General features: G+C 39.4%; 1 protein-coding gene across 6 annotated transcripts in view; it reads right to left on the bottom strand.

Moving 5' to 3' along the window:
* prex2 (phosphatidylinositol-3,4,5-trisphosphate-dependent Rac exchange factor 2) overlaps nucleotides 1-12,586 on the bottom strand; it is a 110,524-nt gene that overhangs the window by 28,657 nt on the left and 69,281 nt on the right. For all 6 annotated transcript variants that reach the window (XM_058059627.1, XM_058059628.1, XM_058059625.1 and 3 more), the window contains 7 exons: nucleotides 12,464-12,549; nucleotides 10,208-10,344; nucleotides 8,774-8,891; nucleotides 7,415-7,599; nucleotides 7,165-7,326; nucleotides 3,883-4,105; nucleotides 2,199-2,406 (listed from right to left, as the gene is read on the bottom strand). In XM_058059627.1, the coding sequence (XP_057915610.1) occupies nucleotides 2,199-2,406; nucleotides 3,883-4,105; nucleotides 7,165-7,326; nucleotides 7,415-7,599; nucleotides 8,774-8,891; nucleotides 10,208-10,344; nucleotides 12,464-12,549 (1,119 nt within the window). The remainder of the gene's footprint in view (nucleotides 1-2,198; nucleotides 2,407-3,882; nucleotides 4,106-7,164; nucleotides 7,327-7,414; nucleotides 7,600-8,773; nucleotides 8,892-10,207; nucleotides 10,345-12,463; nucleotides 12,550-12,586) is intronic.

Raw genomic sequence — 12,586 nt, 5'->3', positions numbered from 1 at the left:
GGAAGTGAGAGTTTGGCTACTAATGTTAATTATGACCTCATTGTCAATGAGAGAGTGTTCATTAGCATGCAGAATGTGATTGCGTTAAATACAAGATACACGTTTAAAACAATCACGTCCAACCTCCGAGTTCATTACTGACAAGGTCCTGATGAGTATGCTCGTGTTAACACATCGCTGAGTAAAAGGTCAGCATCACATCGCACATGGATTATTTACGGCGCCGGGATGAGACGACACTTAATTGGCCCGGTGAGAGGAGCACAACAAGACTTATCGTAGCATCATCTCGCTATCATTCACCGAGTTACATTGTTTTCTCATTAAATGTTTCTACAATTTGAATCTCAGAGGGCCTAGAATTAGTGTAGTAGTGTGGGTTGACCAAAATCTTTCTCTGATATCCGTCTTCTTCTTATGCTAGGGGCTCATATTTTAGCATACAATTACAAAACTGTATGCAAAGTATACAAAACGGACTTGGTCTAGAGACAGTGCCACTGAGGAAAAGACAGGAAGTAGAACTAGAGGTAGCAGAGATGCGGATGCTGAGGTTCTCATTGGGAGTGACCAGGATGGACAGGATCAGGAAGGAGTACATGATAGTATACAAAACTGGCCATGTTGTTTGGTCTAGAGACAGTGCCACTGAGGAAAAGACAGAAAGTAGAAGTAGAGGTAGCAGAGATGCGGATGCTGAGGTTCTCATTGGGAGTGACCAGGATGGATAGGATGAGGAAGGAGTACATAATAGTATACAAAACTGGTCATGTTGTTTGGTCTCGAGACAGTGCCACTGAAGAAAGGACAGAAAGTAGAACTAGAGGTAGCAGAGATGCGGATGCTGAGGTTCTCATTGGGAGTGACCAGGATAGATAGGATCTGGAAGGAGTACATAATAGTATACAAAACTAGGGTGAGACCAGCCATGTTGTTTGGTCTAGACACATTGCCACTGAGGAAAAAACAGTAAGTAGAACCAGAGGTAGCAGAGATGACGATGCTGAGGTTCTCATTGGGAGTGACCAGGATGGACAGGATCAGGAAGGAGTACATCATAGTATACAAAACTGGCAATGTTCTTTGGTCTAGAGACAGTGCCACTGAGGAAAAGACAAGAAGTAGAACTAGATTTAGCAGAGATGCGGATGATGAGGTTCTCATTGGGAGTGACCAGGATGGACAGGATCAGGAAGGAGTATATCATAGTATACAAAACTGGCCATGTTGTTTGGTCTAGAGACAGTGCCACTGAAGAAAAGACAAGAAGTAGAACTTGAGGTAGCAGAGTTGCGGATGCTGAGGTTCTCATTGGGAGTGACCAGGATGGACAGGATCAGGAAGAAGTACGTCATAGTATACAAAACTGGCGATGTTGTTTGGTCTAGAGGCAGTGCCACTGAGGGAAAGACAGGAAGTAGAAGTACAGGTAGCAGAGATGCAGATCCGAAGGTTCTCATTGGGAGTGACCAGGATAGATAGGATCAGGAACGAGTACATGAGAGGGCCATTCCATGGAGATGGTTCGGACATGTACAGAGGAGATATTGTGAATATATTGGTAGAAGGATGCCTGTCATATGTATATTATCATTACATTAATGAAGAAATAATAGCCAATTATATTCAGGGCTTCATTTCCTTTGGAGCAGTGTTTTCCTACTTCCTCTCCGTGTGTCTCCCAAACAATGAACTCATCACACGGCGAGCCAGGAAACACGTTTGCAACAATTAAGACACCTGAAACATGAATGAAGCACAGTTGTGCGTACACACTGCAGATGCACTCATAGTATTTCTCGTGCTAATGACCCCAATGTATGCTGCCAAGCGCCAGATGGAGGACGCCGCTGAATGGCAGGCTTGCTCAACAATTTGGATCCCCAAATAAATATTACATCAAATCAAATAGACATCACACAGGCAGCCCCTTCAACCTGACTGGAATAATAAACTTCATTTCACTCTTGTTTGGTTTGGCAATTTGTACATGAAATGTTAGGGCGGATTTATCTCAGGCCTCGAGCAATTTTTCGCTAAACAAAAAACTGACGTAGATGGAGTGCAGAGCTGGGGTGCATGACAGATGAATAAACACACATGTGCATATGTTAAATCAGACTTTACATCCAGTATGTAATAAAAAAAAATGCTTGAAAACAATGTAGATAGTGTATTATCTAATATAGGCCACTCACTCATGAATATGGCCGCCGTGCGTCTCCATCTCCTTGACGACGGTGGCCAGTTTATAGAGGAGCTTCTGGTAAGCATCCAAGACGAGCAGGTCTTCTTCTCGGAGTAAAAAACGCAGGCCGTGGCCCTCCGTCCTGCCTAGACTGTGTCCAGAAGGGGCCGCCATGGAGGTGATAGTGTGCTGGATTTGAACCATGGGGCCCAGCTTACCTGCAGGAACGTAAACAAAGCAGACATTTTTAGAGGTATTTGTTTAAATACTGTATTTTATCTATTGTTTTGATTACTGGAAGCCAACAATGAATTCGGTATATGACAAGATGTTTATATAACATATATAATGCTTTTCGGTCTTGTCGCTATAGTGGAATTGTGTTTAGAAACATAATGTAAACAAGACATGACTTACTCTGTTCTTTGATAACTTGGACAAAGTGGTCATTCTTCCTTGTTTTGTGTACCGGCGGGATAGCACCCCTTTGCAAAATGCGTTTAAACCGTACTTTGAAGCTAAATGCTTCTCCGCAAAATTGTTCTTCCGAAAAAGTCATCAGTGAAATGATCACTGCAAAAGACAGAACAGCCTCTTGTCCTCTTTGCTCGCTTAATCCGGTCTTAAACTTTCCTCTTTTGGAAAAAGAGAACACTTGAATGCTGTGAACATCCAGCAGCAACACAACCTTTTGGCATGGCTACTCTTTTGATGATCCTGAACCAAAACTGGCCATGTTGTTTGGTCTAGAGGCAGTGCCACTGAGGAAAACACAGGAAGTAGAAGTGCAGGTAGCAGAGATGCGGATGCTGACGTTCTCATTGGGAGTGACCAGGATGGATAGGATCAGGAAGGAGTACATAATAGCATACAAAACTGGCCATGTTGTTTGGTCTAGACAGTGCCACTGAGGAAAAGACAGGAAGTAGAAGTACAGGTAGCAGAGATGGGGATGCTGAGGTTCTCATTGGGAGTGACCAGGATGGACAGGATCAGGAAGGAGTACATTATAGTATAGAAAATTGGCCATGTTGTTTGGTCTAGAGACAGTGCCACTGAGGAAAAGACAGGAAGTAGAAGTGCAGGTAGCAGAGATGCGGATGCTGAGGTTTTCATTGGGAGTGACCAGGATGGATAGGATCAGGAAGGAGTACATAATAGTATACAAAACTGGCCATGTTGTTTGGTCTAGAGACAGTGCCACTGAGGAAAAGACAGGAATTAAAACTGGAGGCAGCAGAGATGCGGATGCTGACGTTCTCATTGGGAGTGACCAGGATGGATAGGATCAGGAAGGAGTACACCATAGTATAAACAACTGGCCATGTTGTTTGGTCTAGAGACCGTGCCACTGAGGAAAAGACAGGAATTAGAACTGGAGGTAGCAGAGATGCGGATGCTGACGTTCTCATTGGGAGTGACCAGGATGGATAGGATCAGGAACGAGTACATGAGAGGGACATTACATGTTAGAGGCCTTGGAGATAAGGTCAGAGAGGACAGACTGAGATGGTTCGGACAAGTCTCAAAGGTGTCACTCCAATGACGTCCTGTCCGGAATGAGGCTAAACTGCCAGAGCTAGCTCGTAATGCTTGAACTACTGATTACATTTTTTGCTAATTTACAGTTTGCTTTAGTAGAAGATAATTACAAACAATATAGCGTTTTAGCACAACATCCAATCCCATCTCACCCTGCTCTGAGCCACCGCGTCCGCCTTTCTCCAGAGTGTTCTTCCTGTTGTCCAGCTGCACACCGAAGGCGCTGCCCAGAGAGGTGGTGGTCTTGGGGTAGGAGACCTCCATCATGTTAACGTGACAGTTGGTGGGGCAGAAGTCGCTGCTGTGGAGTGGGGACACCTTGCCCTTGGCCTGCTTAAACGTGGGCCACGCCCTGTTCTTCAACACCCGTGCAAACTGGTGCAATGGAAGACAGAAAAAAAGAGGCGGTCATGTATGGAATCATGTCGGTACAGATGACATCACGGGTGGATTCATCGGGAAAGCGAAGCGGGGAAACAAACACACACATGAAGGCATCGCGACATTGCAATGAATCAGTTCAAAGCTTTTATGTGAGGAGAACTCACACGTTGTATTGCGGCATTGTTCTATTCGTCGGCGGTTTCTGATGCTCTTTTGTAATGTCAACACACTCCACAAACAATGGCCATGGTGGTTTCACTTTTAGATATGTTTTTTTATTTATTTATGCGATTCGTCATGCTTACAAATTGATGGCACATGTGTCTACAAAGCAGTAACAGGGCCACGCAGGAAGGGAAAAAACACACACACAACCCTTGGAATTTCTGAGAAAAATGTACAAAAAATTCATGTGAGAGGCCTAAATGGTGAAATTATAATTTCAGTCCTAATAAAGTTTAATAAGTAAAGTAAATTTAATATTTAAATATTAAAAGTAAGATTTTTTTTAGTACAGGAGAATAAATGTACATATTGAAATACATATTTATAAAATGTTATATGTGAATTTTCTTTTTTGAATAAAGTCATAATATTATGAAGAATATTTTATAAAAACATACAATTTTTAACAAATAATCCTGGGCGGGAAATATATAATAAAAATATAAATACAACTACAACTACAACTATAACTATAACTATAAATATTTAGCAAATTGTTTTTTTTCTCTCCCTTTTTTTTTTTTACTTTATTTTTGTAAAATTCCAAATTTACCAATGTATGCTTTTGGAATGTTGCATTTTTTCCTGAAAACATGTTCTTGCAATATTACCCCCCCCCCCCCCAAAAAAAAAAAAAATACATATTTATAAAATGTTAGATGTGAATTTTCTTTTTTGAATAAAGTCGTAATATTCTGAAAAATATTTTATAAAAACATAACATTTTAACAAATAATCCTGGGAGGGAAATATAATAAAAATATAAACTATATGAATAAATATAAACATAAAATTAATATTTATATAAATATTTAGCAAATTGTTTTTTTTTTTCTCCCTTTTTTTTTTACTTTATTTTTGTAAAATTCCAACTTTACCAATGTATGCTTTTGGAATGTTGCATTTTTTCCTGAAAACGTGTTCTTGCAATTTTACCCTTCCCCCCAAAAAAACTTTTAATTATTTTTTAATAACTTTTCATTGTGACTCTATGACTTAGTACAGTGTTGCATTTATGCGTAAAAAATATGGTGGTAAAGTGTATTCACACACACACATGTTACACACAATCCACCCACTGGTTTGTAGTTACAAAACATTTGCTCGGTATCACGTGGCGCCCATCCTGACTCGGACGCGATCCAGCTGATGCTGTGAGCGACGGCGTCAAAGGAAAACACTTCTAGCACCTTGAGCAACACATGAAATCTATATTTTAACGACGGTACTGAAAGCAAACACTTTGCCGCAGTTATCTCAGGGAGATTGAACACTGACCCGAGTGATACGATCCAGATGGACGGCAAAGAGGACCGCAAGGACCGCATCTCATGCGGGCCTCTGGAGACTTTGGGAACTATTCCAAAGCTGTGGGTTAACATCTCCCACTTCTGTCATTTCCTTCCCTTCTCCTTCTAATGACATTCTTTGCCGCTTCTGTCCTATCTGCCCCCCCCCCCCCCCTTTTCCTTTCCCTGGAGGGGTCTAAGAAGGAATGTTGTGGAGCAGGAGAGATCTGACAGGAAAAAAAAAAAAGGGATGATTGTGTCTGAGCGGGGCTATTTATACACGACTGGTAATTAATACAAGACCAGCTTTAACGCCGTGAGACACATTTTGCACGCATCGGGATGACAGATTTCCCAACACAGGCGACGTGAGCGACTGGCTGGAAAACACGGGATGGACAAAAGTATTGGGCCACCTGGCCGTGACACAAACTGAAGAGAAAAAGACTCAATTCTAACATGCTTTTGTACATGAAGCTTAGCAACCTTTGAACAGATATAATAGAAAAATCAAGATATACAGACAGTAAAATATGGCGGTGGTAGTGTGATGGTCTGGGGCTGTTTTGCTGCTTCAAGACCAGAAAAACAAAAAAGTGGCCGAGTCGAAGTCCTGATCTGAATCCTATGCTGGAAAAGCCTCCAGTGTGGCTGAATGACAACAACAACAAAGATGAGTGGGCCAAAATTCCTCCACAGTGTTATAACAGACTCATTGCAAGTTATTGCTTGGTTGCAGTTGATGCTGCTAAGGGTGGCCAAACTAGTTATTATGTTTAGGGTGCAATCACATTTTCCACACAGAGCCATGTATGTTGTTTTTTTTTTTTGCATTGCATTTAAGCAGGGCGGCACGGTGGTCTAGTGGTTAGCGCGCAGACCTCACAGCTAGGAGACCAGGGTTCAATTCCACCCTCGGCCATCTCTGTGTGGAGTTTGCATGTTCTCCCCGTGCGTGTGTGGGTTTTCTCCGGGTACTCCGGTTTCCTCCCACATTCCAAAAACATGCTAGGTTAATTAGCGACTCCAAATTGTCCATAGGTATGAATGTGAGTGTGAATGGTTGTTTGTCTATATGTGCCCTGTGATTGGCTGGCGACCAGCCCAGGGTGTACCCCGCCTCTCGCCCGAAGACAGCTGGGATAGGCTCCCCCGCGACGGTAGAAAATGAATGAATGAATGCATTTAAGCATTTCAAAGCATAAAAATGGCTGTGAGACACACAAGCACCAGACCCTGATTGCCGGAATAGCAGTGGGCACAATAATCCCGAAAAAAAAAACAGGCTACTGCTATGACTGGTGCTCTCCCAGCACTGTAACACATTTACAGTAACCCACACGAGTGTAAACATGACTGTAGGGGTGTTATTTCATATTTCGGAGGGCTCTAATAAAGCTCAGACAGGTTTCTGTCAAGTTCTGACTACAAAAAAAATTCCATTCATAAAGAAGGAATCATATTGTGTGGAAATTCACTGATCACAGTTGGGTCTGGAACCAATTATCCAAAATAAACGAGGGATGATTGATTTACCTTCCTGTAGTTGGTAATGCGGCGGTTTATGTGCTCCACCCTCTCGCCGCACATGCCATCGAAGCACACCTGCAGCTCCTCCGGGATCACGTCACAGCTGGAGGTCAAGCTCCCGCACATCTGCACCAGGGTGTCGTCATTCCGGGCCAGCGCCTCCAGGATCTAGACAGAAGGAAGCCGATGAAACGGTGACGCATTAAAAAAAAAAAAAAAAAAAAAAAAAAGCAGGGCGTATCTGTGGAAAGGCTACCTTGGCGGTGAGGCTGAAGAACCCCTTGGGCTCCACCATCTTCTCCATCACGTGACACTTGGTGCCGGCTGTGCTGTCGTACTCGTAGACTACTCCATATTCCAGGTGGACGTTGTCGACAGTGAGGCTGACATGGTCCTTCTTCCCGTCGATGATGGCGATGGTGTTGATTTTGTCCATCACCTCTGACAGATCGCAGAAGACAATTTTTTAGAATTGATTACATACAGGGCGACACGGTGGTCGAGTGGTTAGCGCGTAGTGTGAATGGTTGTTTGTCTATATGTGCCCTGTGATTGTATATAACAGTATAGTGTATAAAAATATTGTATATAACAATATAACAGTCACTAAAGTCATCATACAGCAACTTCACACTCAAATATACAAACATGTACCAATATGAATATTAAAAAAAACAACTTAAAAGGACTCCAAATTGTCCATAGGTGTGAATGTGAGTGTGAATGGTTGTTTGTCTATATGTGCCCTGTGATTGGCTGGCGACCAGTCCAGTGTGAACCCCGCCTCTCGCCCAAAGACGGCTGAGATAGGCTCCATCCCACAATCCAAAAAAACATGCTAGGTTAATTAGCGACTCCAAATTGTCCAATAGGTATGAATGTGAGTGTGAATGGTTGTTTGTCGATATGTGCCCTGTGATTGGCTGGCGACGATTCCAGTGTGAACCCCGCCTCTCACCTGAAGACGGCTGGGATAGGCTCCATCCCACATTCCAAAAAAACATGCTAGGTTAATTAGCGACTCCAAATTGTCCATAGGTATGAATGTGAGTGTGAATGGTTGTTTGTCTATATGTGCCCTGTGATTGTTTATAACAGTATAGTGTATAAAAATATTGTATACAACAATATAACTAATATAACTAAAGTCATCATACAGCAACTTCACACTCAAATATATAAACATGTACCAATATGAATATTAAAAAAAAACAACTCCTTAAAAGGACTCCAAATTGTCCATAGGTACGAATGTGAGTGTGAATGGTTGTTTGTCTATATGTGCCCTGTGATTGGCTGGCGACCAGTCAAGGGTGTACCCCGCCTCTCGCCCGAAGACAGCTGGGATAGGCTCCAGCACCGCTAACTGTATATTGTCCCTTGAGAAGATGCTAGTTGTGTATTAGCATTCGTGAGATACCATACACAAGCTGTTTTAGTGTCACCCCCCTCTCTGCCGGGTCTAACACAATCCAGATGTGTCGGTGCAGGATCTGATATGTTAACTAGCAAAGGCAAGCAAGCTGTTCGTGAGCGTGCCTGCGATCCGTCCGCAAGCACCTGAAGCGGAATGGTTTTTTTTTCCCCCATGTGAGTAATTCCACGGTGCGATTACCTTCAACTTTGCACTCAAAGCCGTCACCGTTCTCCTCCAGGGTGGCCTTCTGGCTGCTTCTCTGGCCGTCCTCTTGGGCGCTTTCACTGTTGTTGTACACCCACTTTATTGTATCTTGCTGCATTGGGGTAAAGAGGAAAAAAAAAATGGAACACCATATGGCGCAGCGCGCATTGAAATGTCTTTCCAAACATGTGCAAACATGGCATTGGAGGAGGCCGCAGTGGCCGCTAGCAAACCGCACAGTTGTGAGTCTGTCTCGTCTACCCACACCCAAAGCCACTGTGGCTTTACGGGGCCAAGTTTACATGCTGCGCTTGCCGAATGGTCTGCGGTCTTTCTAATATACAAGTTAAACCCAACACACACACACACACACACAGGGCGTCTCCCTTGTGTCTTTACTTAATATCAGGCCTATCTAACTGGAACGCTCTACTGCAAGGGGTGTACAAACTTTTTCCACCGAGGGCTACAAACTGCAAAAAGGGACGCTTTGATATTTTGTAGTAACACATGTACTGTAGTTATGTAAAGATGTTTCATATTTTTAAGAAAAAACTGCATCTCAGTTTTGTGATGGAAAAATAATTTTAGTGAGTATGAGTTTCTGTCTTGGATATTTTTTGTTAATTTTCTATTCATAACATTGTGATATTTATTCCCATACTATACCAATTTACTTAATTTTCCAAAAGCTGTGATTTAAAGTTGTTTCTCATAATATTACATTTACTCATTAATAAAAAAAATTATTTAATATTTCAACTCTATGCGATTAAAAAATATATTTTTTTCTCATAATATTTTGAGTTTAATCTCATAAAATTGTGACATTTTTATCTTAATTTTTTAATTTAATTCCTGTAAAATTACTGCTATTTTTCCCCATTTCCATTGACTGCTTTTATTTTAAATATATTGATAAAATATTTCTACTTTCTCCTTGTGACTTTATTCCAATAATATTTGGACTTTATTTTCGTAACATTCAAACTTTTTCTGAAATCAAATTTTCCAGAAATTAATTCATTTATTCCCTCATAATATTACATTATTACTCAAAAAATTAAGACCTTTTTCCGTGATAGATTAGATTTTATTTATTTATATTATTATTATATTTATTCTGGTAAAACTTATTTTACTTTTCTTACTTTATGGTAAAATGACTGCAGATTTTTTTGTTTTTTGTTTTTTTGCTGCTGTTGTGTTTTTGTTTAGTTCTCTTGTTAAATCATATTTTTAGAATAAGCCGGGGGGCATTAAAATAACAGCCGCGGGTTGCAAATGGCCCCCAGCCCACATCATTTCCTATTTACATTACATTACATACGCACTACAAATAAATATATGACTATACACTTCACTTATTACATTGAAAAATATTGCAATTAAAGCGGTTTTACCAAAAATTGAATGAGAATCCCTTACCTGCGTGGGTCGCCGGTACTTCCTGCACGCCGTAACATGAGCAATGACGCTGGCGTGGCTCTCCTTGCTCACGTTGATGCCGTTCACCTTGATGATGCACTGGCCTGGGTGGAGACCGGCGATGGCCGCCACCGTGCCTGACGACGAAGCAGGAGAAGAAATGTTGAGATGAGATGGAGGGGGGGTAGGCGGATAATGCATTGCACATCGGTATGCAGGTGCAAGACCGTTCAGGAACTGCAGCTATTAAGTCTTCCACATCCTGTATACACATTTTTCCCCCCTGATGTTAGTTCCTGTTTTGGCCGCTCAGGAGGAGTGTGTGAGAGGATGGAGAGGAGGGAAGTTGTTTATCTGGCGGAGACGAGGGCTGCTCTGAGGGTTATGAATCAGACCAAAAAAAATAACTCATCATGTACAAGACTAAATATCATTAGAAAATGCACACAGCCTATATATGACATTACAGATTTAAGTCAATGGGATAATGCTAATATGAATACATGCAGTCACGCTTTGCTAACACCAGGATGCAAATGAACACAGAAGGGATAAAGCACCGGTGTCAAACACAAAGCCCAGGGGCCGAATTCGGCCCACACTTATTTGTTATATTACATGTATAATGTTATTATTTAAAATACATATATTTTTGGTACTTTTAAATATTTTATTATTATTTGTATAATTTATTATAATACTGGAACAATCATTTATATGTGAGATTTTATTTAAATTATTTGAATATGTTTATATTACATTAAGTTAAAATTAATTAATAAAAAAAAGAACCTTGTGAAAATTAATCAGTTAAAATTAATTGATTCAATAAAAAAGAAGCTTGTGAAAATGCATCTGTCAAGAATATTTATTTTGTTGTCAAATAGAATTTAAAATTAAAAACATACATTTATTATTATTATACAATTATTTTAATATTATTCTTAAATATACATATATTTTTGGTACTTTTTAATATAGTTATATTTTCTTATTATTATGTGTATAATTTATTATAATACTGGAACAATCATTTATGTGTTTTTTATATTTATTTAGTATATTTATATTACATTAAGTTAAAATTAATTAATTCAATAAAAAAAGAACCTTGTGAAAATGCATCTGTCAAGAATATTTATTTTGTTGTCAAATACAATTTAAAATTAAAAACATACATTTATTATTATTATACAATTATTTTAATATTATTCTTAAATATACATATATATTTGGTACTTTTTAATATAGTTATATTTTCTTATTATTATGTGTATAATTTATTATAATACTGGAACAATCATTTATGTGTTTTTTATATTTATTTAGTATATTTATATTACATTAAGTTAAAATTAATTAATTCAATAAAAAAAGAACCTTGTGAAAATGCATCTGTCAAGAATATTTATTTTGTTGTCAAATACAATTTAAAATGAAAAACACACTTATTATTATTATTATAATAATACAATTATTTTTATTATTATTTATTTTATTATTATTTAATTATTTATTATTATTTAATTATTTATTATTATTTAATTATTTATTATTTATTCATAAAATATATAATTTTGAACTTTTAAGTATTGTTATATTTTATTATATTTCATATTAATTAATATTAATTAATTTAATATTACAACAAATATTTACATATATCATTTTGTTTAAATTATTTCAATATATTTATATTATATGAAGTAAACAACTTTTAAAAACTGAACCAAAAAAAAACCTACCTTTCTGGCCTTTTAAGTTCTTATTTTCCAACTTCAAATGAAAAATATATAGATTTATTTATTACGATTATCCACTAGAAATGACCAACAAGCTTACTGTACATGTGTGTCCAATTCCAGGAAGGATACAAGACATACTGTCCAGTTTGACTTGAATGGTTGTGATGGGAAAACAAGGTTAAATTCCCCTGAGAACAAGCAGATAAAGACATGGACTGTTTTTTTTTTTTATTGGACGCTTATCTTGTCTTAACCTTGATGGAGGCCCTTTAAACACGCGTCCTTGGGTTAGCTTGACAAAAGATGGTACTTTTGTAGAGAGGCTGATGTACTCGCAGCAACGTCCAAACCAAATACACACAAAAAAATGCTGAGACCCCCCCTCCAAAACAAGAGCATGTGAGAAAACATGCCACGCCAAGCCCAAATAGCGCTGCTTCCCACTGTGCCGCAATAACATGACAAGTAACAGAAATGACTTCCAGACGGGGGACCGCCGGTGTCCTCTTACCTCTTCCGACAGCGTGCACCACAGACGGGCCGAAGCCACGGATCTGGAATCCCAAACCGTCGGCAGAATCCGGAATCTTCACCGTCCTGGATGCAAAGCACAGATACAAACTGTAAGATGGAA

Source organism: Doryrhamphus excisus, chromosome 21 (assembly GCF_030265055.1).
Source record: "Doryrhamphus excisus isolate RoL2022-K1 chromosome 21, RoL_Dexc_1.0, whole genome shotgun sequence".
Lineage (NCBI taxonomy): Eukaryota > Metazoa > Chordata > Actinopteri > Syngnathiformes > Syngnathidae > Doryrhamphus > Doryrhamphus excisus.
This window is presented reverse-complemented; position numbering and strand designations above follow the sequence as displayed.